The sequence below is a fragment of the Procambarus clarkii genome, chromosome 69 (genome assembly GCF_040958095.1).
Source record: "Procambarus clarkii isolate CNS0578487 chromosome 69, FALCON_Pclarkii_2.0, whole genome shotgun sequence".
NCBI lineage: Eukaryota > Metazoa > Arthropoda > Malacostraca > Decapoda > Cambaridae > Procambarus > Procambarus clarkii.
Window position 1 is genome coordinate 19546616 of NC_091218.1, and position 24501 is coordinate 19571116.

Below are 24501 nucleotides of genomic sequence, written 5' to 3' on the forward strand. Positions count from 1 at the left end.
AAAAGGTGCTAATGTGCAAAGTAAGGGTCACAAAAGTTGATAAAAAATACTAAGTTTTATTGGTTTACAGTAGGTCTACTGTATAATTCTCTGGCTACATTATATCAGACTTCAACCAGAAACTTGGTTAGCTTCTTGTTGTTTTCCTTCAATATTTTCATGTATTATGACAAATCTCTCTTCATCCATCAATACCTAAGAAAATTTAAATGATTAATTCAAATCTTGTCATCAGCAGGCTAGTTATAACACAGAATAAATTATTATATCATCAAAATTACCTTCCCTCAAACACTTGAAATGATTTTACCCTTTGTCAAAATTCCCACTCCTGTCATTTTCCTCATCACTATAACTCGCCAGTCACCTCTCCTACCATTTCCTTCATGTGCTATAACAACTCTCTCCATCCCTGTCATTTATTCTCTGTTGCCACTTGACAACTGTCTCTCTGTTCTTAATGTTTCCCTTATCACTTACCATTTGTCCTTCTTCAACCACCACAGTGTGTTCTTCACCAACATTGCTGATGACAACAACTCTCTGGTCACTTTCTTCCATGGCGAGTTCTTGATGGTTCTCTTTGAGCTTTGGATCAAGACACTGTGCTACGTGGCAACTCCTCTTACTTTTCAGTTCCCTTTCAGGTTGGTGGCAATAGGTATCCTGCTGGGCATGGTTCTGGTGTGATGGCTGGTGCTGTCCTTTAGCTCCAGGCTGTGGTAGATCACATCATGTATAGAATCTAGGAAAATTACATAACCTTTAATAATAATAAATTTGATTGGGGGCAGGAAGCCCCCTCATGTTTGTATCATTTTGTATATTTGAATATAAGATCACTAGTTTTGTCACCACAAAAGTGAAAAAACAATAAGAGAAAATGAGAAAAGGAAAATGTAGATAAAAAAATATAATAATTTCTAATAGAATTTATGTTAGCCTGGATCCTTCTGCTTGAAATTATGATAAATATCCTAATAGTACGATACATATACAATACAAATAATGTAATGTGCTCTAACTTCACATACAAAAGGATCACCTGATATAAATCAATAATTCACCTGTTTTTTTTTTTAAATTATACTTTTGGTAATGACAATTAATTTATAAGAACAATATTATAGCTAAGTACTGTACATTTTTGCTTTCAAAAGCAGAAAGACCCGCTTTTAAGTTTCCCTCAAATTTCTTTGATTACACAAGCATGCAATAATGAGAAACACTGTTTACACTAACAAAGTTACAAAGTAAGTAAGTAATTATCAAAAGAAGGCACCAAACCAGGAAGGCTATGTAGCAACAAAGTTACAAAGAATAAATACAGTATAAAGTATAACTCACCTCTTCATTTTTTGGGGAACATCCTGTATCAATAACAATTTTCATTACCTTGTCAAGTGGGTTTGGATTTCCATTTCCATTTGATTCTATATGACACTGATCTTGCAGAAGGTCATAAATCTGTTTATAACCAGAATCTTGCATTTGTCTAATAAGACCACTATGCACCTTTGTATCCGGAAACTTGTAATCGCTCCAATGTTTTCTTAAATATTGCAGCAATGACCCAATTCCAAGTCTTTTATTTGCTATAAGTCTAGAAAATGTTTCTGGAAAAGTGTATGAGCACAAAAGAGATTGTTTATAGGCATTGTCTGGAGACACGTTACAAACACCTTCTTTGAGGTGTTTGCGGAGACAACTGGCAGTGAACTGTGGTTCTGCACAAACACAACAAATGTACAAGACTTTGTGTTTCTGCAGATGTTTTTTCAGTGTTCTGTAGCGTAAGGGTTCCATATCACAAACCTTATACTGGACGGGTGGATTAGAATCATTAAAGCCATGATTAGCTATGTGTTTACTAGCCAATAAACGCTTACCAAATATTTTACCACATATTGGGCACTGATAGACAAGACCTTGCTTGTTTTGTTCCTGGTTCTTTCTCCTTAGGCAAAACATGTACTTCATCCCCTCTTCGTTGCGATGGGCAAGATATATGTGACTTTTAAGAGAATTTGAAGTACTATATGGCCTTTGGCATAACTTACAAATATGTCTACTTGGATTGTGTGTTTCCAAATGATCTCTATAATGGGCTTTAATTCGAGCTCTAAAATCACATTTATCACAGGCATAAAGATTTTGTGTATGATTACGGTAATGGGAATAAAGTGCACCAACATGTGTGGTTGCAAAGTCACAATCTGGACAACTGAATGCTTTTTTGGACATATGCTTGGCACAGTGCCTTCTGCATGACAACAATGTCCTAAACAGAACCTTACATTCTCGACACGCATACATCACCATTCCCCGTTTATCAGGTGGTACTCTGTCTGGGCAAATTCTGTCAATAATACTATCCACAAAGCTCAAGTCAATCTGAGCTATCCACTTGTGAAGTCGCTCTTGTTGTCTAGGATTAGAGAAAAGTGGCAAGGTAGGAATCGAGTGCAGCAAAGGTGGTCCACCTGCATTTGGTAGCACTGTCTGATCTGTTCCTGCATTACTTGATAATGCAGGAGAATTAGCATTTGCACTAGGAATTAATTTGGGAACTTGTATAAACTTTGTATCGCCTGTTGTGGGGTTGTCGTTGGCATCAGTAGCCTGATTCCTTTCCTGTTGACTTTGTTCAAAGCAATCTTCATTTGATCTGTAAAATAAGGTAAAAGTACCAATGAGGTGTTTTTTTCATAATTAGCAAAAATTAATGCCTATACCTATACTATATACCTATATACAATGCCTATACTCAATACCTATACATCACATAGCTCAAAACAACATACAGTATAGGAATCTGACATTTACTATGAACTTTTTATGATGTGGTGGAGGCAGACTCCATACACAGTTTCAAATGATAGAGCCCAATAGGCTCAGGAATCTGTGCACCAGTTGAGTGCTGGATGAGATACAGGACTAAAGAGCCAAAGCTCAACCTCTGCACGCACAATTAGATGATTACAAGACCCCCAACCAGGAGCCTGCAGATACCAGGGGCCAGATTCACGAAAGCATTTACACAAGTACTTACGAACGTGTACATCTTTCCTCAATCTTTGACGGCTTTGGTTACATTTATGAAACAGTTTACAAGCATGAAAACTTGCCAATCAACTGTTATTGTTATAAACAGCCTCCTGGTGCTTCAGAGCTCATTAACTGTTTAATAATTGTAAACAAAGCTGCCAAAGATTGAGACAAGATGTACAGGTTCGCAAGTGCTTGCGTAAGTGCTTTTGTGAATCTGGCCCCAGGACGCCAGTGCAAGGCACATGTCACGCCATGAAAAAACCAAATGCCATAGTTAAAGGCCATTGCTAGGCATGGGGACACCTACCAACATGGAACAAAGGACAAGGTTACAGAAGAGACTACATGGGCTCAAGAACCTGAGATGCCACTGCGAGCTGACAATCCAAGTGGATTGCATAAAATCTCACCACTGCCCCCCACAGGAATGGGGCAAACAACAGGGAGCACAAATGCCAAATCCCTGGCAGCATTTACATGACATAACCCTGAATGTTGAAACTCCCCACACACCAGACAGGAAAAAAAGCCACCCATATGGCCCTGAAGCATCAAGCTGAGGTACCTGTACACAAAACCTGTCTCTCCATCCACACCTTATTAAAGAATGGGCCTCAACTTCAAGGCCTTACCACCAGATCCATGTGGTCACATGCTGTCATAATGATTACTGAACCTGAGAACACACAAAAGTGAGGCACAAAACAAGCAAGTGCAGCGAAAAGAAATGGAAGAACCACAGGCCCTCCTGCACTGGATTAAGTGTAAAGGAAGACCCAGACTTGTCTGTACTGGGCTCAGAAGAGCAACAAATTACTGTCTGGAGAGTGTGGTACCAGGTGTATGAATTACTTGGGTGGCTGGCCAGAACTCTCTAGTCACTGTGGCTGCCACCTGGAAGCAAGAGTGTCATTAACTAGCAGGTGGATCTAGACAATAAGTGTTTATATAGTTCAAATCAGGGTAACGAATGTTGTCCAAGCTGTTGCTTGTTTTGGAGCACTTTCCTGTTCAGTTTTTTGTTTGTTTTGTTTTTCAGTGATGTGGTGACTTTCCAATACAGTTTCTCTATTGAGGGGACAAGAATCCTGTCCAAGTCAAAGGTGGAGCTCATGCTTCATTAGAGACTGGTATGGTACAAAGAGTATAACAGTTTCCTGGTGGGTAGCTTAAGAAACTATCGAGGGGGCCCTCCCAAACTGTAAGATTACATTCTCCACAGTCCATACTCTCCCTTGAAAAAACATACTTAGCAATTTTAAGAATTAAGATAAACTTTCATTATAATATACTGTACTGTAAATGCTAAATTATTAATGCTGTAAGATACAAAGTAATATACAATGACCATATATTAGCCAAAACATACGTTACTGAGGAGCCCGACATGTACTCACTTGGCACCGCAGAGCAGCGCGTCAACTTTTGGTGGTCTTCCTCGCTTCCTTTTACCGCCTTCACTGGGTTTGGATTTAATTTTTGTTGTATAATATTTATATCCCTTCCACTCCTCTTCCATGTCTTCTTCAACTACATTTCCTTGGTGCAAGTCAAAATTTCTGTCATCATAACTATCTCCAAGTATTGGTTCCTTCATTTTACCTTGTGATGGAGGAGGAACTGCAAACCTTTCAACACTTGTATGACTTAACTGTTCAAGACTGGTCTGCCACATACAACACCTATGTTTGTCAAACTGTCGCTGCTTCAAGAAAGTTTTTCTACAATCAAGGCATACAATGCCATTTCCTTCAATTTTAAATCGATTTTCTTTTGTTGCTTCTATATTATGCTCTTGAGTAGACAACATGTCTTTTTTTCTTGGTCTACCCAACTTTCGCTTATTTGGTCTTTTGTGCACAACTAGCGCCTCACAACCACCTTCAGGATTCATCTGTGAACCATTACATCCTTCCACCTCAAGACAGTTACCCGATCCTTGTGAAGTTGTTTCCACACTCAGGGTCAGCCGAGGGCGAAACAGTTGATCAGCGTCATTTAGCACATCTGCACTTTCATTGCATGATGACAATGATGTAAACTCCCATACACTTTGATTGACATTATCTAAATTGCCAGGATGACAAGTAGAAATGTGATTTAAGATTTCAACCTGTGACTGGGCAAATTTCTTACACTGACGACAGACAAACACCTGACTGCCCTGAATACCGGAAGATCCTTGATATCCTGCAAGCAAAAGCAACAAAAGAGTAAAGATTTTCATATATGGCACATTGTGTTTGTCAGAATTGGATTAACTATAAAACACTATGTTTAATGATATAATCCACACATGAAAGAATACAAAATACAGTATCAAGAAAACAAGTTTACTCACCTCCAGCAACCAAAGTAAAGGTATTATCAGCATTTAGCAGTAATGTATATAAGCCAGGAGCAGAGGCGTATGTTAAGTCTGAACCATCATTGCTTCCAGATCCAACTTCAGTATTACTTACAAAATCAATTCCTTCATTTAATATTGTTGATTCACTAACAGGCTGCTGAATTTTGTGAATGTCAGTCTCTGAGGTTGTCCCTTCAACATGTGTTGAGATACTCTCCCCACTAATACCAACTGCAGTGCTAGTGTGACCCCCAGTATTACACCAACTATCAGGGTTTTGATCAATTCTGTTAGCTGATACAACACCGTTACTCACTTTGGTCATATTTATGGTTGCTGCTGCCGCTGCTGCTGCTGTTGTACCATTACCAGAATCAATATCCCCTCCATTACTGTATAGTGCAGCTTGGTGGTCTGCTTGGGTCATAATCCGAGGCACAATTTCCATAGCTGTCTCGCCATCAAACATAACATCAGCCACAGTGTTGGCTGCACATACTGTCTTGTTACTACCCACAATAAAAGTGCCATCGTTAGCTCCAGCGGCCATCACAGTACCCACTCCTGAACTATTACCATTGATAGAATCTAAAGACTCAAAAATGTTTGCAATATTTTTATTCTTAGACCTTATTGTGACTGTATCCCTAACATCAGTAGAACTAGTAGTTATGGTATTACTAGTATTTGTTAAAATTCCATCATTGTTCGATATTACTCTTGTTTCATCGTCAACTAATACACAGCCATTTGTCGATTTATCAAAATTATTTTGTGTAGAAATACTTAAAGATCTACGCTCAAAATTTGATTCACTAGAAGAAGACACAGCTTTCAGAACTTTGCTTCCTTGACTTAATTTAGTTTTCTCAGCATTTAAGTTACTAGTAATGTTTACAGTGTTATTGGCAATGTTTTCTATATTAGTATACTGATCAGAATTTTCACACAATAAATTGTCCACACTATTTGTAGAATTTGTACTTGATAAACGTCCTTCAGAATTACAGACACGAATATAATTGCTATCAACATTACCCATTAATTTTCCATTTCTAGCATTGTCTTCAATGCCACTTTGTATATAATTAACAGGTATGCTTGTTTCCATAGGCTGCGCTGTGATACCATCTATTATAACTGAAAGATTCGAAGTAGTAGTCATAGAAGAGTTTGCGTAATATTCTGGAAGGCAATCCTGAGTCTCGGTAAAATCTTGGCCATTTAACTCACAAATCAAGCTTGTTACTTCCCTTTCATTAGAGTATAACCTGGGTGTTGTTTCCCTTGCTATCTTATGCTCAGGATCTAAAAGAATGTCAGCTCCTTTTGCACTTCTAGTAACTGAATGTGCTGGTAATTCAACATAAGGCACATTAACTTTTGTATTCGATTTACAATTTTTTTCTATGGTCTCCGATATTTCAATAAAAATTACATCCTTCATGTCATTATCAGCCATGTTCTGTTGCACTTTATCATTACCAAAACTATGTTCTTTTGGATTTTTTTTAGAAATCTGTGCAACTGAAACCAGAGAATCAAAAGACTGTAAGGAGTCAATGTCAGGGATGGACACCTTTCTAGTACAATTTGATTCTGTTAATTTTGTGCTGCTATTCCCATCTTGGTGGTACATTTCTAAAGGTGCTATAGTGTGTGTTGAGGACGTGTGTGATCCTGAAGTATAAGCCGAAGAATATGAGGAATTAGAAGTACTAGTATCTGGGACTTGTTTTGTTCTTCCTAGTACCTCTGGTATGGAGCTATTTGGATCTACCACATTAATGGCTGATGCTCCAATTTGTGAAGAATTGGCTAGATACATGTTGAATAATACTGATGCTGGGGAATTTACTCGAGTATTGCTAAAAGGGACAGAAGAACTGGTGTCACAGCTTGGAGCAATTGAAAATGAAGACACGGATACAACAGATGCTGTTGATATGGTTGATATATTGTCATATTGTGAAGATGGAGAGAATATTGGCAGCCTGCCTTCACAAATAGAAGTTTCTGCCCCTAGTACTGTCTGTGTGTCCTGCTGGCATACTGCTCTTCTAAGCACATTTTGACAACCTGAAAATGATGAAACTCTTACACACAAGGAAAAACATACAAATTAAAATAACATGTATAATTTTAGGGATAACTTGATATACAATATACGTATATAAAATTTTCAACTAAATTAAATACAGTGCTGTATGCAGACGATTAGTCATAGTAATGTGGCTGAAGATATGATGACGAAATCCACATATCAGAAAACTAACTATTTTGGTACTGTACTGTGTTATAGGACATATTTCAAATTATTGTACAGTATTACTAAATTCTAGAAAATGAGGTTTATACTTTAAATTACCAAAATATTTTCAACAACATCCACTCTAGTGTAAAGTACCTGTAGCGTTAGCCAAAATACTGTGCATACAATACTGAAGGCTCTGTACATGTGTGTAATTACAGTATACTGTTTAGTATACAATAAAATTACATCTCTGAGGATGAAAGACTAACTAATATACAGCTGGTGTACACAGTTTTACAATCCTCTTACCATGACTCTGCTTGTGTTTGGTAAATTCTTCAAGTCTGTGAAACGTGCCCTTGCATGTTCCACATACGAAGGAATCCATGATAGCTTAATAAAAAGTTATAAGCAGCAGATCAAATTTTTCATGAAGGATGTCCACATTACCACAAAGGTTGATTGTCCCATTCCTGAGGGGGGAAAAAAATAATAATTGTCAACATGTTACGTTAGACTAATAGGCTCTATGTTAAGCAAAGTAACAACAAGCACTAGCAAGTACAAACTGAATACCATGAGCCTACACCCTACAACAACACTCCAAAAATGTTGGCTTGTACTCTATTCCGGAATACCAGTTACACTTGCTGTCTTGCACTCAGGAATACCAGTTACACTTGCTGTCTTGCACTCAGGAATACCAGTTACACTTGCTGTCTTGCACTCAGGAATACCAGTTACACTTGCTGTCTTGCACTCAGGAATACCAGTTACACTTGCTGTCTTGCACTCAGGAATACCAGTTACACTTGCTGTCTTGCACTCAGGAATACCAGTTACACTTGCTGTCTTGCACTCAGGAATACCAGTTACACTTGCTGTCTTGCACTCAGGAATACCAGTTACACTTGCTGTCTTGCACTCAGGAATACCAGTTACACTTGCTGTCTTGCACTCAGGAATACTAGCTAGGTTCACTATGGAACACAGGCCCATGGCCCTAGGCAGAGCACTGGTATCTTTTGATTAATTAAGACCTACAATGCAGGCTCATGGAGCCCTTACAATACAGTAAGCATTACTGTATACAGGATTATTTAACTAAATAATATAATATTATACAATCCTAAAAGCAATACAAAAACATTTAGATATGGCTAAATAGAAGAAGTACAACACAATCACATGCAGGTGAAGAGAATGAATTAAGGGAAATCCCCATAACATATAATATAATCGGGAAAATTATTGACAAGTTGAAGGACTCAGAAACCCCAGATGTAGCTGGAATTCAATCCAAAGTTGTTAAGGAACTGGCAGATGAATTACGTCACATATAAGTCTGGTACAACAGCGCACAATTTTTTTTTTTTTTTACTATTTTGGACACAAAATTTGTACGTTTAGTATACAAATTATTGGTCACGATTACAACCACAATATAATGCTATTAACAGCTAAAATCATTCACTTAGCGGGCATATGGTTATTAAATGAAGTTGAGAGATGTGATAGACGTAATCTAGAGTTAAAAAAAAAAAAAAAAATTAAAATGTTTATTTAGGTAAGGTACATACATACAATAAATTTTTACAAAGAATGGTTGACTTATAGGTAGAGCTAGTACATACAATGCCTAAAGCCACTATTACGCAAAGCGTTTCGGGCATGATAAACTTAAATGACAAGCTTAATACTAATTGAGCATTATGAGTAGAATGAAAACAAGAAATGAAAACATAGATGAAAAAGCAGCACAAATACAATTATGTCGACAAACAGCGCTCTTTAAAGAAAAACAGACATTGGTTGACAATAGAAGGGTAAGGTAGGTTACAGGGAATTTATTAGGTATAGCTTCGTTTTTAACTTAAACTGGTTGAGAGAGGTACAGTCTTTAACATGGTTGGGAAGGTCATTCCACATTCTGGGCCCCTTGATTTGTAGAGCATTTCTAGTTTGATTAAGTCGTACTCTAGGAATATCAAAACTGTATTTATTTCTGGTGTGGTGCTCATGGGTTCTGTTACAACCTTCTATGAAGCTTTTGAGATCAGGATTGGCATTATAGTTTAGCGTTTTATATATGTATAATACACATGAGAGAATGTGCAGTGACTTAATGTCTAACATATTCAGAGATTTGAGTAGGGGTACCGAGTGATGTCTGGGGCCAGAGTTGGATATTGTCCTAATAGCAGCTTTGTGTTGAGAAATTAGAGGACGTAAGTGATTTTGGGTAGTAGAGCCCCAAGCACAAATACCATAGTTGAGATATGGATAGATAAGGGAGTAATAGAGTGTCACCAGGGCAGGGCGTGGTACATAATATCTGATCTTAGAAAGAATGCCCACAGTTTTTGAAACTTTTTTTGATATGTTTAGAATGTGTCCCTGGAAATTCAGCTTGTGGTCAATGAGAATGCCAAGGAATTTGCCATCTAATTTGTTACAAATTTGGGTATTGTTTATTTTGAGATTTATTTGATTAGAGGATTTATTGCCAAACAGAATATAGAAAGTTTTGTCAATGTTAAGGGTGAGTTTGTTGGCAGTTAGCCACAGATGGACTTTATTTAGCTCAGTATTTACTGTGGCATTTAGAGCAAGGGGATCAGGACTGGAGAAAATGAAGGTTGTGTCGTCAGCAAATAGAATTGGTTTGAGGTGTTGGGAGGCATTTGGAAGGTCATTAATGTAGATGAGAAAGAGGAGAGGGCCAAGTATGCTGCCCTGGGGAACACCAATGTTGATGGGTAGGGTGGGAGAAATTGTATTATTCACAGAAACATATTGGAGCCTGTCATTAAGGTAGGATTTGAGGTATTGTAGGGAGTGTCCTCTGACTCCATAATGATGTAATTTAAGAAGAAGGTTTTGGTGGTTGACAGTATCAAAAGCTTTACGCAGGTCCACAGATAACCCAACAGGGAACTCATTTTTATCAAGAGCTGTATGAATCGAGTTAAGCATACTAATAAGTGCATCGTTAGTGCTTTTTTTGGGCCTGAAGCCATATTGGCAAGGGCTAAGTATATTGAGTTTGGCTAGATATGAGTAAAGCTGCTTATAGATTAGTTTTTCAAAAATTGTTGACAAGTTTGGCAGGATTGATATAGGTCTGTAGTTGTTAACATCTGTGAGATCACCACATTTGTGGACAGGCGTTACTCTCGCTTTTTTTAGAATATCTGGAAAGGTTTAGAGTTCAAGTGACTTGTTGAAGAGCAAAGCAATAGCAGGGGCTAAAGATCTGGAGGCTTTTTTGTAAATTAAAGTTGGTATCTCCTCAAGGGCACCAGACTTGGTTTTAAGGGAAAGGATTATCTCATTGACATCAGTGGAATTAATATTATGACATAAGGTAAGGTAAGGACATAGTAAGTTAGAGTATATTAAGTAACATGGGGTTAATGTGGATAAGGTTAGGTTAGGATGGGGGTAGGTTAGTTGAAGATGGGTTATGTTATGTTGTGTACTTAGGATTTTTACCTCTGGGATTTAATCACATCGGTCTTCTTTGACGTACCAGTAGTACACCATGTTGAATATCTGGGAGTGCTTGGAGGTTGTGTTGTGGGAGAGTGGTTTATGTGGTGTTTCAGTCAAAGTGCCAGGTCGCTGGGAGGTTTGTACAGGTGGCAGGTTTGTACAGCTGGGAGGTTTGTACAGCTGGGAGGTTTGTACAGCTGGGAGGTTTGTACAGCTGGGAGGTTTATACAGCTGGGAGGTTTGTACAGTTGGGAGGTTTCTTACTCTTGGTGTCCGTAGTTGAGGTTTGTGGCAAGTTAGCATGGGGTAAGGCGTGCTAAGGAGTCATTTAGAAGTTTGTCCCACCATCAATTCAAACGATTTGTATATAGCAATGGTAGCTATGTTAGGGCGGTTGTCATTGTCTGTAGATGTGGCCAGGGTGTGTGTTGGATCAGCCTCGGGTATGGGTTGATTTACTTATATCAAAAATCTAGAGTTCTTCTTCGGGATACGTGCAGTTTGCATGAGGGCTTTTCCTCCCAACGACTGCACTCTTAATTTAAGAGTTCGAGACCAACGCGTCAATGTAAACAACACAATGCCCACGAACATGATCGAACGCACAAAGCCTGGCTGGTTTGGGGTAAATTATTATTATATTTATTATATGATAGTTATACTTGTATATAACAATATATATTATAGTTAAATAACAAAAATGACGTCAGAAGCAACACGCTTGTCCTCGCGTGTCTTTTGCGTTTTAGTATTTTGGGCGCTATGATTCTTGTGCGCTAGTTAGCGTTCACAGCCGTTGTGTAATGGAACTATATACAAAAAAAAAGAAACCCGGATTTCTAGCAAACATATAAACATAGAGCCTTAGCAAACAAACCTGGAGCACTAGTACACAAATAACCGCTGAAACACAACCATGCACGAACCGAAGCCTGACCAGTTATTTAACCGGAGCCTGACCAGTTATTTAACCGGAGCCTGACCAGTTGTGTAACCAGGCCCCGACCAGTTGTGCAACCATAAGCCTATCAAGTATACATCTCGTCCAACCCCCACCAAGCTAAACAGTCCCAAAGTACAACCAAACTCCATTCCTAGCTCGACCAAACAAAAATCTCCTTAGCGCTACCGAAAATCCTCCACTTGCCTTAGATACCAACTATGGAGCCATAGCAAACAATTGAACTATATACAAAAAAAAGAAACCCAAATTTCTAGCAAACATATAAATGGAGCCCTAGCAAACAAATGTGGAGCACTAGTACACAAACAACCAATGGAGCACAACCATGTATGAACCGAAGCACAACCACGTACGAACCTGAGCACACTCTTGCACAACCCAAAGCCCAACAAGTCACACCCCTGGAGTTATTTAATCGGAACCCGACAAGTTGTGTAACCGGAGCCCAACCAGTTGTCTGACCTCAAGCCTAGCATGAATGAACCAAGCAAACAACCTCGATCACAACCATGCACGAACCGAGGCCCGACCATGCACAACCCAAAGCCCAGGTGACACCCCCGGAGCCCGACCAGTTATTTAACTGGAGCCCGACCAGTTGTGTAACCGGAGCCCAACCAGTTATTTAACCGGAGCCCGACCAGTTGTGTAACCGGAGCCTGAACAATTGTGTAACCGGACCCCGACCAGTTGTGTTACCGCAAGCCTAGCATGAACGAACCAAACAACCTCTGGATCACAACCATGCATGTGTAACGGTTCTATTGTTACGTAAAGTATGGTGACAAACACAGACACTAAGATACTATATATATATTTGGTCGAATATACAGGAGTACACAGGTGATACTTTGGTGTGAGTTGAGCACACTGAGCGTCGGTACAGTATCTCGCAAGTGTCTGCTCTAGACCACACTTGAAAGTAGACTCTGGTTAATGTTTGCTATTCTGCTGCTTATATGCTCGGGCAACACCTCACCGTGTTGCCCGGGCAACGCCTCACCTCATTCATCTCCAAAGGTTGACAGGAATATTAACAATGCATTTGGAGCGAGTATATTATTGGGATAATCTACTCGCTACAGAACTCCCCCTCCCAGGGGATGAAAGGAAAAATACTTGATCAAGGAACTTAGCTGGTCGGTGAATTGTACGCCCTGCTCGCGTTACATAACCATCAAAGTTAACTTCCTCCTCTTCGCTGATGTCATCTAACTGGGGTCGTAGGGTGGGAGGTCGCATAGGATCGTCCGTCGTTTGTGGTGCGGTTGGTAACTGGGGTTGTAGGGTGGGAGGTCGTACAGGATCGTCCGTTGTCGTAGGTGGCGGTGCTGCTGGTAACTGTGGTCGAAAAGTGAACTGCGTAGTCGGCGGATGTGTCTCTGGATTTAGCAGTGTCGCAGACGTTGAGACGAAGCCTGGAGCAGAGCAGAGGGCTGAGCGAGGCCGGAGTCGTGGAGCTCTATGTGGGAGAGCGTGGCGGCTCGATTGAGAATTGTGAGTGTCTAAACTCGGGGAGCGAGAGTGTGGCGGCTCGATGCGGTCGTAGTCTGCTGTCTGCTCTGTGTCGAAGCTGTAGCGTCTTGGGTTGATTAGGACTGTACACGCCGAGTACTACATTATTGTTGACTGTGGAAATTGTAGTCTGGTACCAAAAGATGTAGGCAGTGTGTGGACAAGCTCGGTGTAGCAGGAGAGAAGAATGTGCATAATTGCTGCGTCCTTGGGTCGCTGGTGGAGCATTTAGATCCGGGGCGGATGGGCTCGGGCACCAGGACATTAGGAGGCAATGTAGGCACGTAGTTAGGACAACGAGGTAATCACTGCTAGAGCTGAATTGTCCTGGAGGCGACGAAGAGTCGGCAGGACAGGCTGTAGATCACACATTATGTAGTTACTGATGAAGCTGCCAGAGTAGTGATCGTGGAGCAGCAAGCCATAGTAGATACACAATACAATACAATTTTATTTAGGTAAGGTACATACATACAATAAATATTTGCAAGGATTGTTTAACTTATAGGTATAGCTAGTACATACAATGCCTAAAGCCACTATTACGCAAAGCGTTTCGGGCATGATAAACTTAAATGACAAGCTTAATACTAATTGAGCATAATGAGTAGAATGAAAACAGATGAAAAAGCAGCACAAATACAATTATGTCGACAAACAGCACTCTTTAAAGAAAAAAACAGACATTGGTTGACAATAGAAGGGTAAGGTAGGTTACAGGGAATTTATTAGGTATAGCTTCGCTTTTAACTTAAACTGGTTGAGAGAGGTACAGTCTTTAACATGGTTGGGAAGGTCATTCCACATTCTGGGCCCCTTGATTTGTAGAGCATTTCTAGTTTGATTAAGTCGTACTCTAGGAATATCAAAACTGTATTTATTTCTGGTGTGATGCTCATGGGTTCTGATACAACCTTCTATGAAGCTTTTGAGATCAGGATTGGCATTATAGTTTAGCGTTTTATATATGTATAATACACATGAGAGAATGTGCAGTGACTTAATGTCTAACATATTCAGAGATTTAAGTAGGGGTACCGAGTGATGTCTGGGGCCAGAATTGGATATTGTCCTAATAGCAGCTTTGTGTTGAGTAATTAGAGGACGTAAGTGATTTTGGGTAGTAGAGCCCCAAGCACAAATACCATAGTTGAGATATGGATAGATAAGGGAGTAATAGAGAGTCACCAGGGCAGGGCGTGGTACATAATATCTGATCTAAGAAAGAATGCCCACAGTTTTTGAAACTTTTTTTGATATGTTTAGAATGTGTCCCTGGAAATTAAGCTTGTGGTCAATGAGAATGCCAAGGAATTTGCCATCTAATTTGTTACAAATTTGGGTATTGTTTATTTTGAGATTTATTTGATTAGAGGATTTATTGCCAAACAGAATATAAAAGATTTTGTCAATGTTAAGGGTGAGTTTGTTGGCAGTTAGCCACAGATGGACTTTATTTAGCTCAGTATTTACTGTGGCATTTAGAGCAAGGGGATCAGGACTGGAGTAAATGAAGGTTGTGTCGTCAGCAAATAGAATTGGTTTGAGGTGTTGGGAGGCATTTGGAAGGTCATTAATGTAGATGAGAAAGAGGAGAGGGCCAAGTATGCTGTCCTGGGGAACACCAATGTTGATGGGTAGGGTGGGAGAAATTGTATTATTCACAGAAACATATTGGAGCCTGTCAGTAAGGTAGGATTTGAGGTATTGTAGGGAGTGTCCTTTGACTCCATAATGATGTAATTTAAGAAGAAGGTTTTGGTGGTTGACAGTGTCAAAAGCTTTACGCAGGTCCACAAACAACCCAACAGAGAACTCATTTTTATCAAGAGCTGTATGAATCGAGTTATAAGCATACTAATAAGTGCATCGTTAGTGCTTTTTTTGGGTCTGAAGCCATATTGGCAAGGGCTAAGTATATTGAGTTTGGCTAGATATGAGTAAAGCTGCTTATAGATTAGTTTTTCAAAAATTTTTGACAAGTTTGGCAGGATAGATATAGGTCTGTAGTTGTTAACATCTGTGAGATTACCACATTTGTGGACAGGCGTTACTCTCGCTTTTTTTAGAATATCTGGGAAGGTTTGGAGTTCAAGTGACTTGTTGAAGAGCAAAGCAATAGCAGGGGCTAAAGATCTGGAGGCTTTTTTGTAAATTAAAGTTGGTATCTCCTCAAGGGCACCAGACTTGGTTTTAAGGGAAAGGATTATCTCATTGACGTCAGTGGAATTAATAGGCTTTAGGTACAGAGACTGTGGATAGTTACCTGAAAGATAGTCATTAATGTCTGTACTGGAAGATGGAATATCATTTGCAAGGGATGAACCAATAGAAGAGAAGAACCTATTGAACTCAGTAGCAGAATCAGAGGCTGAAAGCTGACCATCGTTGGCCATCGCTGACCAGATGAAAATGCAGAGACGATCGCGATGAAAATCATAGCTGTGGCAAGGGTGTTGGCAACGTTCCATGACAGGTGGCTGCGGTCCACAGCAAGCAGCAGCAGTGGAGGTCCAGTGAGAGTCCATGTTGTAGTCCATCGTGGCTGGGTATCGTCGAAACTCTTTGGGGTCACCAATGTAACGGTTCTATTGTTACGTAAAGTATGGTGACAAATAAACACAGACACTAAGATACTATATATATATTTGGTCAAATATACAGAAGTACACAGGTGATACTTTGGTGTGAGTTGAGCGCACTGAGCGTCGGTACAGTATCTCGCAAGTGTCTGCTCTAGACCACACTTGAAAGTAGACTCTGGTTAATGTTTGCTATTCTGCTGCTTATATGCTCGGGCAACACCTCACCGTGTTGCCCGGGCAACGCCTCACCTCATTCATCTCCAAAGGTTGACAGGAATATTAACAATGCATTTGGAGCGAGTATATTATTGGGATAATCTACTCGCTACACATGAACCAAAGCCCAACTATGCACAACCCGAAGCTCAAGTGACACCCCCGGAGCCCGACCAGTTATTTAACCGGAGCCCGACCAGTTGTGTAACCGAAGCTCGACCAGTTGTGTAACCGGACCCTGACCAGTTGTATAACCGTAACCCTAACAAGTATACATCTCATCCAACCTCCACATAGCTAAACAGTCCCAGAGCACAACCAAACTCCATTCCTAACTTGACCAAACAAAAATTTCCTTAGCCCTATCTAAAACCCTCCACTTGCCCTAGACACCAACTATTGAGCCATAGCAAACAATTGAACTATATATAAAAAAGAAACCCAGATTTCCAGCCAACGTATAAACAGAGCCTTAGCAAACAAACCTGGAGCACTAGTACACAAAGGCTGAAGCACAACCATGTACGAACCAGAGCACGACCATCCACAACCCAAAGCTCAATAAATCACACCCCCAGAGTTATGTAACCGGGCCCGACAAGTTGTGTAACCGGAGCCTAACCAGTTGTTTAACCGCAAGCCTAGCATGAACGAACCAAGCAAACAACCTCTGGATCACAACCATGCATGAACCGAAGTCCGACCATGCACAACCCAAAGCCCAAGTGACACCCCCGGAGCCCGACCAGTTATTTAACCGGAGCCCGACCAGTTGTGAAACCGGAGCCCGACCAGTTATTTAACCGGAGCCCGACCAGTTGTGTAACCGGAGCCCGAACAGTTGTGTAACCGGACCCCGACCAGTTGTGTAACTGCAAGCCTAGCATGAACGAATCAAACAACCTCTGGATCACAACCATACATGAACCAAAGCCCAACTATGCACAACCCGAAGTTCAAGTGACACCCCCGGAGCCCGACCAGTTATTTAACCGGAGCCCGACCAGTTGTGTAACTGAAGCTCGACCAGTTGTGTAACCGAACCCTGACCAGTTGTGTAACCATAAACTTAGCAAGTATACATCTCATCCAACCCCTACACAGCTAAACAGTCCCAGAGCACAACCAAACTCCATTCCTAGCTCGATCAAACAAAAATCTCCTTAACCCTAACAAAAAACGCTCCACTTGCCCTAGACACCAACTATTGACCCATAGCAAATAATTGAACTATATACAAAAAAAGAAACCCGGATTTCTAGCAAACATATAAACAGAGAGCCTTAACAAATAAACCTGGAGCACTAACCACTGAAGCACAACCATGTACGAACCGAAGCCCGACCATGCACAACCCGAAGCCCAAGTGACACCCCCGGAGCCCGACCAGTTATTTAACCGGAGCCCGACCAGTTGTGTAACCGGAGCCTGAACAGTTGTGTAACCGGACCCCGACCAGTTGTGTAACCGCAAGCCTAGCATGAATGAACCTAACAACCTCTGGATCACAACCATGCATGAACCAAAGCCCAACTATGCACAACCCGAAGCCCAAGTGACACCCCCGGAGCCCGACCAGTCATTTAACCGGAGCCCGACCAGTTGTGTAACCGAAGCTCGACCAGTTGTGTAACCGGACCCCGACCAGTTGTGTAACCGTAAGCCTAGCAAGTATACATATCATCCAACCCCCACATAGCTAAACAGTCCCAGAGCACAACTAAACTCCATTCCTAGCTCCACCAAACAAAAATCTCCTTAGCCCTATCTAAAACCCTCCACTTGCCCTAGACACCAACTATTGAGCCATACCAAACAATTGAACTATGTACAAAAAAGAAACCCAGATTTCCAGCAAACATATAAACAGAGCCTTAGCAAACAAACCTGGAGCACTAGTACACAAAGGCTGAAGCACAACCATGTACGAACCAGAGCCCGACCATGCACAACCCAAAGCTCAACAAATCACACCCCCGGAGTTATGTAACCGGACCCGACAAGTTGTGTAACCGGAGCCTGACCAGTTGTCTAACCGCAAACCTAGCATGAACGAACCAAGCAAACAACCTCTGGATCACAACCATGCACGAACCGAAGCCCGACCATGCACAACCCAAAGCTCAAGTGACACCCCCGGAGCCCGACCAGTTATTTAACCGGAGCCCGACCAGTTGTGTAACCGGAGCCTGAACAGTTGTGTAACCGGACCCCGACCAGTTGTGTAACCTGCAAGCCTAGCATGAATGAGCCAAACAACCTCTGGATCACAATCATGCATGAACCAAAGCCCAACTATGCACAACCCGAAGCCCAAGTGACACCCCCGGAGCCCGACCAGTTATTTAACCGGAGCCCGACCAGTTGTGTAACCGAAGCTCGACCAGTTGTGTAACCGGACCCCGTCCAGTTGTGTAACCGTAAGCCTAGCAAGTATACATATCATCCAACCCCCACATAGCTAAACAGTCCCAGAGCACAACTAAACTCCATTCCTAGCTCGACCAAACAAAAATCTCCTTAGCCCTATCTAAAACCCTCCACTTGCCCTAGACACCAACTATTGAGCCATAGCAAACAATTGAACTATGTACAAAAAAGAAACCCAGATTTCCAGCAAACATATAAACAGAGCCTTAGCAAACAAACCTGGAGCACTAGTACACAAAGGCTGAAGCACAACCATGTACGAACCAGAGCCCGACCATGCACAACCCAAAGCTCAACAAATCACACCCCCGGAGTTATGTAACCGGACCCGACAAGTTGTGTAACCGGAGCCTGACCAGTTGTCTAACCGCAAGCCTAGCATGAATGAACCAAGCAAACAACCTCTGGATCACAACCATGCACGAACCGAAGCCCGACCATGCACAACCCAAAGCCCAAGTGACACCCCCGGAGCCCGACCATGCACAACCCAAAGCCTAAATGACACCCCCGGAGCCCGACCAGTTATTTAACCGGAGCCTGACCAGTTGTGTAACCGGAGCCTGAACAGTTGTGTAACCGGACCCCGACCAGTTGTGTAACCGCAAGCCTAGCATGAATGAACCAAACAACCTCTGGATCACAACCATGCATGAACCAAAGCCCAACTATGCACAACCCGAAGCCCAAGTGACACCCCCGGAGCCCGACCAGTTATTTAACCGCAGCCCGACCAGTTGTGTAACCGAAGCTCGACCAGTTGTGTAACCGGACCCCGACCAGTTGTGTAACCATAAGCCTAGCAAGTATACATCTCATCCAACCCCCACACAGCTAAACAGTCCCAGAGCACAACCAAACTCCATTCCTAGCTCAACCAAACAAAAATCTCCTTAACCCTATCTAAAACCCTCCACTTGCCCTAGACACCAACTATTCACCTATAGCAAATAAATGAACTATATACAAAAAAAGAAACCCGAATTTCTAGCAAACATATAAACATAGAGCCTTAACAAACAAACCTGGAGCACTAACCGCTGAAGCACAACCATGCACGACCCGAAGCCCGACCATGCACAACCCGAAGCCCAAGTGACACCCCCGGAGCCCGACCAGTTATTTAACCGGAGCCCGACCAGTTGTGTAACCGAAGCTCGACCAGTTGTGTAACCGGACCCCGACCAGTTGTGTAACCGTAAGCCTAGCAAGTATACATATCATCCAACCCCCACATAGCTAAACAGTCCCAGAGCACAACTAAACTCCATTCCTAGCTCGACCAAACAAAAATCTCCTTAGCCCTATCTAAAACCCTCCACTTGCCCTAGACACCAACTATTGAGCCATAGCAAACAATTGAACTTTGTACAAAAAAGAAACCCAGATTTCCAGCAAACATATAAACAGAGCCTTAGCAAACAAACCTGGAGCACTAGTACACAAAGGCTGAAGCACAACCATGTACGAACCAGAGCCCGACCATGCACAACCCAAAGCTCAACAAATCACACCCTCGGAGTTATGTAACCGGACCCGACAAGTTGTGTAACCGGAGCCTGACCAGTTGTCTAACCGCAAGCCTAGCATGAACGAACCAAGCAAACAACCTCTGGATCACAACCATGCACGAACCGAAGCCCGACCATGCACAACCCAAAGCCCAAGTGACACCCCCGGAGCCCGACCAGTTATTTAACCGGAGCCCGACCAGTTGTGTAACCGGAGCCTGAACAGTTGTGTAACCGGACCCCGACCAGTTGTGTAACCGCAAGCCTAGCATGAATGAACCAAACAACCTCTGGATCACAACCATGCATGAACCAAAGCCCAACTATGCACAACCTGAAGCCCAAGTGACACCCCCGGAGCCCGACCAGTTATTTAACCGGAGCCCGACCAGTTGTGTAACCGAAGCTCGACCAGTTGTGTAACCGGACCCCGACCAGTTGTGTAACCGTAAGCCTAGCAAGTATACATATCATCCAACCCCCACATAGCTAAACAGTCCCAGAGCACAACTAAACTCCATTCCTAGCTCGACCAAACAAAAATCTCCTTAGCCCTATCTAAAACCCTCCACTTGCCCTAGACACCAACTATTCACCTATAGCAAATAAATGAACTATATACAAAAAAAGAAACCCGAATTTCTAGCAAACATATAAACATAGAGCCTTAACAAACAAACCTGGAGCACTAACCGCTGAAGCACAACCATGCACGACCCGAAGCCCGACCATGCACAACCCGAAGCCCAAGTGACACCCCCGGAGCCCGACCAGTTATTTAACCGGAGCCCAACCAGTTGTGTAACCGAAGCTCGACCAGTTGTGTAACCGGACATCGACCAGTTGTGTAAACCATAAGCCTAGCAAGTATACATCTCATCCAACCCCCACAGAGCTAAACAGTCCCAGAGCACAACCAAATTCCATTCCTAGCTCGACCAAACAAAAATCTCCTTAGCCCTATCTAAAACCCTCCACTTGCCCTAGACACCAACTATTGACCCATAGCAAACAATTGAACTATATACAAAAAAACAGAAACCTGGATTTCTAACAAACATATAAACATAGAGCCTTAGGGAACAAACTTGGAGCAATAGTACACAAACAAACGCTGAAGCACAACCATGTATGAACCGAAGCCCGACCATGCACAACCCGAATCCCATGTGACACCCCAGGAGCCCGACCAGTTGTGTAACTGGAGCCCGACCAGTTGTGTAACTGGATCCCGACCAGTTGTGTAACTGGAGCCCGACCAGTTGTGTAACTGGATCCCGACCAGTTGTGTAACTGGAGCCCGACCAGTCGTGTATCCGGAGCCCGACCAGTCGTGTATCCGGAGCCCGACCAGTCGTGTATCCGGAGCCCGACCAGTCGTGTAACCGGAGCCCGACCAGTTGTGTAACCGGAGCCCGACCAGTCGTGTAACCGGAGCCCGACCAGTCATGTAACCGGAGCCCGACCAGTCGTGTAACCGGAGCCCGACCAGTCGTGTAACCGAACCCCGACCAGTCGTGTAACCGAACCCCGACCAGTCGTGTAACCGAACCCCGACCAGTCGTGTAACCGAATCCCGACCAGTCGTGTAACCGAACCCCGACCAGTCGTGTAACCGAACCCCGACCAGCCGTGTAGCCGAACCCCGACTAGTTGTGTAACCGAACCCCGACCAGTTGTGTAACCGCACGCCTAGGTCTACTTAGACTGTTTGTAGCTGGTGCGCCCCCACATGAATTATTGCATCCAGGCATGGAGACTTCATGTTCAGAAAGACATAGATGCTCTGGAGCCATGTCTTACCAGAGCTATGGAGTTATGTTTTACGACAAAAATCATACCAGAACTTAGTCATCTGTTGTATCAGGAACGGTTGAGGGCCACAGGGCTAACACCACCACAAACCAGGCATGACAGGGTGGACTTCATAGAAATCTTTAAAATACTAAACAATTTGGAGGATGTCGATCAGGACAATGTCTTCAAAAGGTCAGATGTTACACGAACAAGGAGCAACGGGTTCACACTCAACAAGCCAGAATGTTGGACAGGAAACAGATGCTTTTTCACCCATAGGGTTGTAAACCAGTGGAACCGCCTACCCGCCGAAGAAATAAACGCCAAACCTCTGCTAGGTTTTAAAATACAGCTGGAAAAGATCATCAGGACAAATGGGGGGGATCGTTGACAAGCCGCAAGCTTACTGCCCTCATTGAGGCCACTAGTGTTAGTTTCCCTCCGGTAAATTAAGTTCCTGGAGGCGTGTCCCTGCTCCTTCCCGTTGGGAAGTTGTTCATCTATTGCAGTATCATATACTATCATGCAAGAGGAGCCACACATCTATGGTTCATCCAATAATATCAGCAGACTTCTAGATGTTACTCGGCTTAGATTCTGTTACAAGTATCTCTGGGAATTCTCATTATCTGCTGATGTAGACCTGACCAAATGTAAACTGTGTCAACAAAATTATTCGCACACCCTGAGTCACTATGTGATGGAGTGCGAAAAGATACGCGAATTCAAAGACAATTCTATAACCAATCTTCCAGCAATGTGTAAATATTTAATTCAAAATGATCTGCTACCAGAAATTTTAGCCAAATATCCTCAGTTTGCAAACTGTAGGTAGTAACTAAGTGATTGTAATCTATCCACCGCTGCCCATTCGATGGGGGACGGTGTGTAGGACATACGTATCAATTGTGACACTAAGCTCTCCACATATGTCAGTTGCTTAATTTAGAAACTGTACTTGTGCTCAATCTCGAACCCATTTATGATGTGACGACTTATACTGAATATCGTAACAATCTCATCAAGATTTAACTTGCTAAGCTAAATGAATTGTGGGGTTCAGTCCCTGAGCCTATTATGTGCCTCTGTAACCTTAGGGGGGTAGAAATAGCCTAAGCTACTATCCCTTTGAGATGTATTTATTGCTTATCTCAATAAACATACTTGATCTGTAACCCTTTCCACTACCACCCACAAGATGGGTATGGGGTGCATAATAAATTAAATAAACTAAACTATTGCAGTATTTGTATATTGGACTGTCGCTTGTCACTAAACTAAGTTGCTAACTATTAACTTGATGAAATAATATTACCTTATACGCGAGAATAATTCTGAATACAATAAATACAGTGATAAAATTGACGAATGCGGCTGTGGGTTGGGCGGCGGCGTAGGCGAGCCTGGCCTGAGGACAGGCAACTGTAAATGCTTCACCCTCCACATACTTCAAGTGCAAATAATTGCCAATAGAACCTAAATACCGAACCTACTATATACGCCTAATTAAACCTAGAATATAAAATTAATTTATTCACGATAAAAACTATTTTTAATACACAGTACATGCAAGTCAATAATAAATGCGTCTTGGGATGTAGGGGAGACGACCGCCGCGTTAACGAGCCTAGCCTGACGATGGGGTAGTTTAACACTATGGGGAAGTGTATTCTACATAATATCCTACCCATATAATGTTGGCAAATCATGATCCTCAAAATATTCCACAATATCCGAGAGAGGACAGACTATTTAGCATTAGTGGAATACAAACACGAACACTACAGAACCCGGATGAAAAAAATACAGAAATAATAACCCTCGGAGACATCACAAAACTCAATGTTATAATCGCGAACGAATGTAATGCATTAAGCATTGTAGGTGGAGGTAGACTATATAGTCATGCGTACCTCCCAACTGCTCAGATATATTTAAAAAAAAAAAAAAAAGGGTATCAGTCTTACCTACACGGGAGCGACGCAACGCACGCCTCCGCTGCTTCTTGACGACTGACGGCCCCGTAGCCATGACCCGGTCACCCGCAAGCGACCAACCGACCCAGAGACCCTCTGCCTAAAATTATTTGAACGCCATATTGAAATTCCTAGCGTATAGCGCCAGGAATGTGTAAATTAATATTTATATGCATTATAGGCCTTTCTAAAGTAATTTATAGATATGAATATGATATATTGTCTAAGAAACGAATTATTTAAGTTAAGATTTTAATTTTGCCAGATACAAGTCTCATCGCACACAAGAAGATTTGTCGGCGGATTTTGTTTATTTTTTGTTTATTTATATATAAAAAAAGAATTTTTAAATTCTTG

General features: G+C 42.0%; 1 protein-coding gene across 6 annotated transcripts; it reads right to left on the reverse strand.

Annotated features, from left to right (window-relative positions):
• Nucleotides 1-42: 42 nt before the first annotated feature.
• Nucleotides 43-24157, reverse strand: LOC123772112 (uncharacterized). 6 transcript variants are annotated; one of them, XM_045765092.2, is made up of 7 exons: nt 11151-11738; nt 7965-8128; nt 5393-7480; nt 4449-5241; nt 1348-2668; nt 481-717; nt 43-195 (listed from the first exon to the last, which is right to left on the reverse strand). In XM_045765092.2, the coding sequence occupies exons 2-7, from the start codon at nt 8041-8043 to the stop codon at nt 112-114; spliced, it is 4602 nt and encodes a 1533-aa protein (XP_045621048.1). In that variant the 5' UTR covers nt 8044-8128; nt 11151-11738; the 3' UTR covers nt 43-111. The 6 variants fall into 6 exon arrangements, with proteins under 6 accessions (XP_045621048.1, XP_045621047.1, XP_045621046.1 ...); XM_045765091.2 differs by lacking the exons at nt 43-195; nt 11151-11738 and adding an exon at nt 24136-24157 and having other exon boundaries at nt 202-717; XM_045765090.2 differs by lacking the exon at nt 43-195 and having other exon boundaries at nt 202-717; nt 11415-11738.
• Between the last annotated feature and the right edge of the window lie 344 nt (nt 24158-24501).

Coding starts and splice junctions, on each gene's coding strand:
- LOC123772112 (XM_045765091.2), bottom strand. CDS start 8,043: ATGGATTCCTTCGTATGTGGAACATGCAAGGGCACGTTTCACAGACTT. Junction 2,669..4,448: donor GCGCTGCTCTGCGGTGCCAA/GTGAGTACATGT, acceptor CTTATTTTACAG/ATCAAATGAAGATTGCTTTG. Junction 718..1,347: donor GTTCCCCAAAAAATGAAGAG/GTGAGTTATACT, acceptor GATCTACCACAG/CCTGGAGCTAAAGGACAGCA.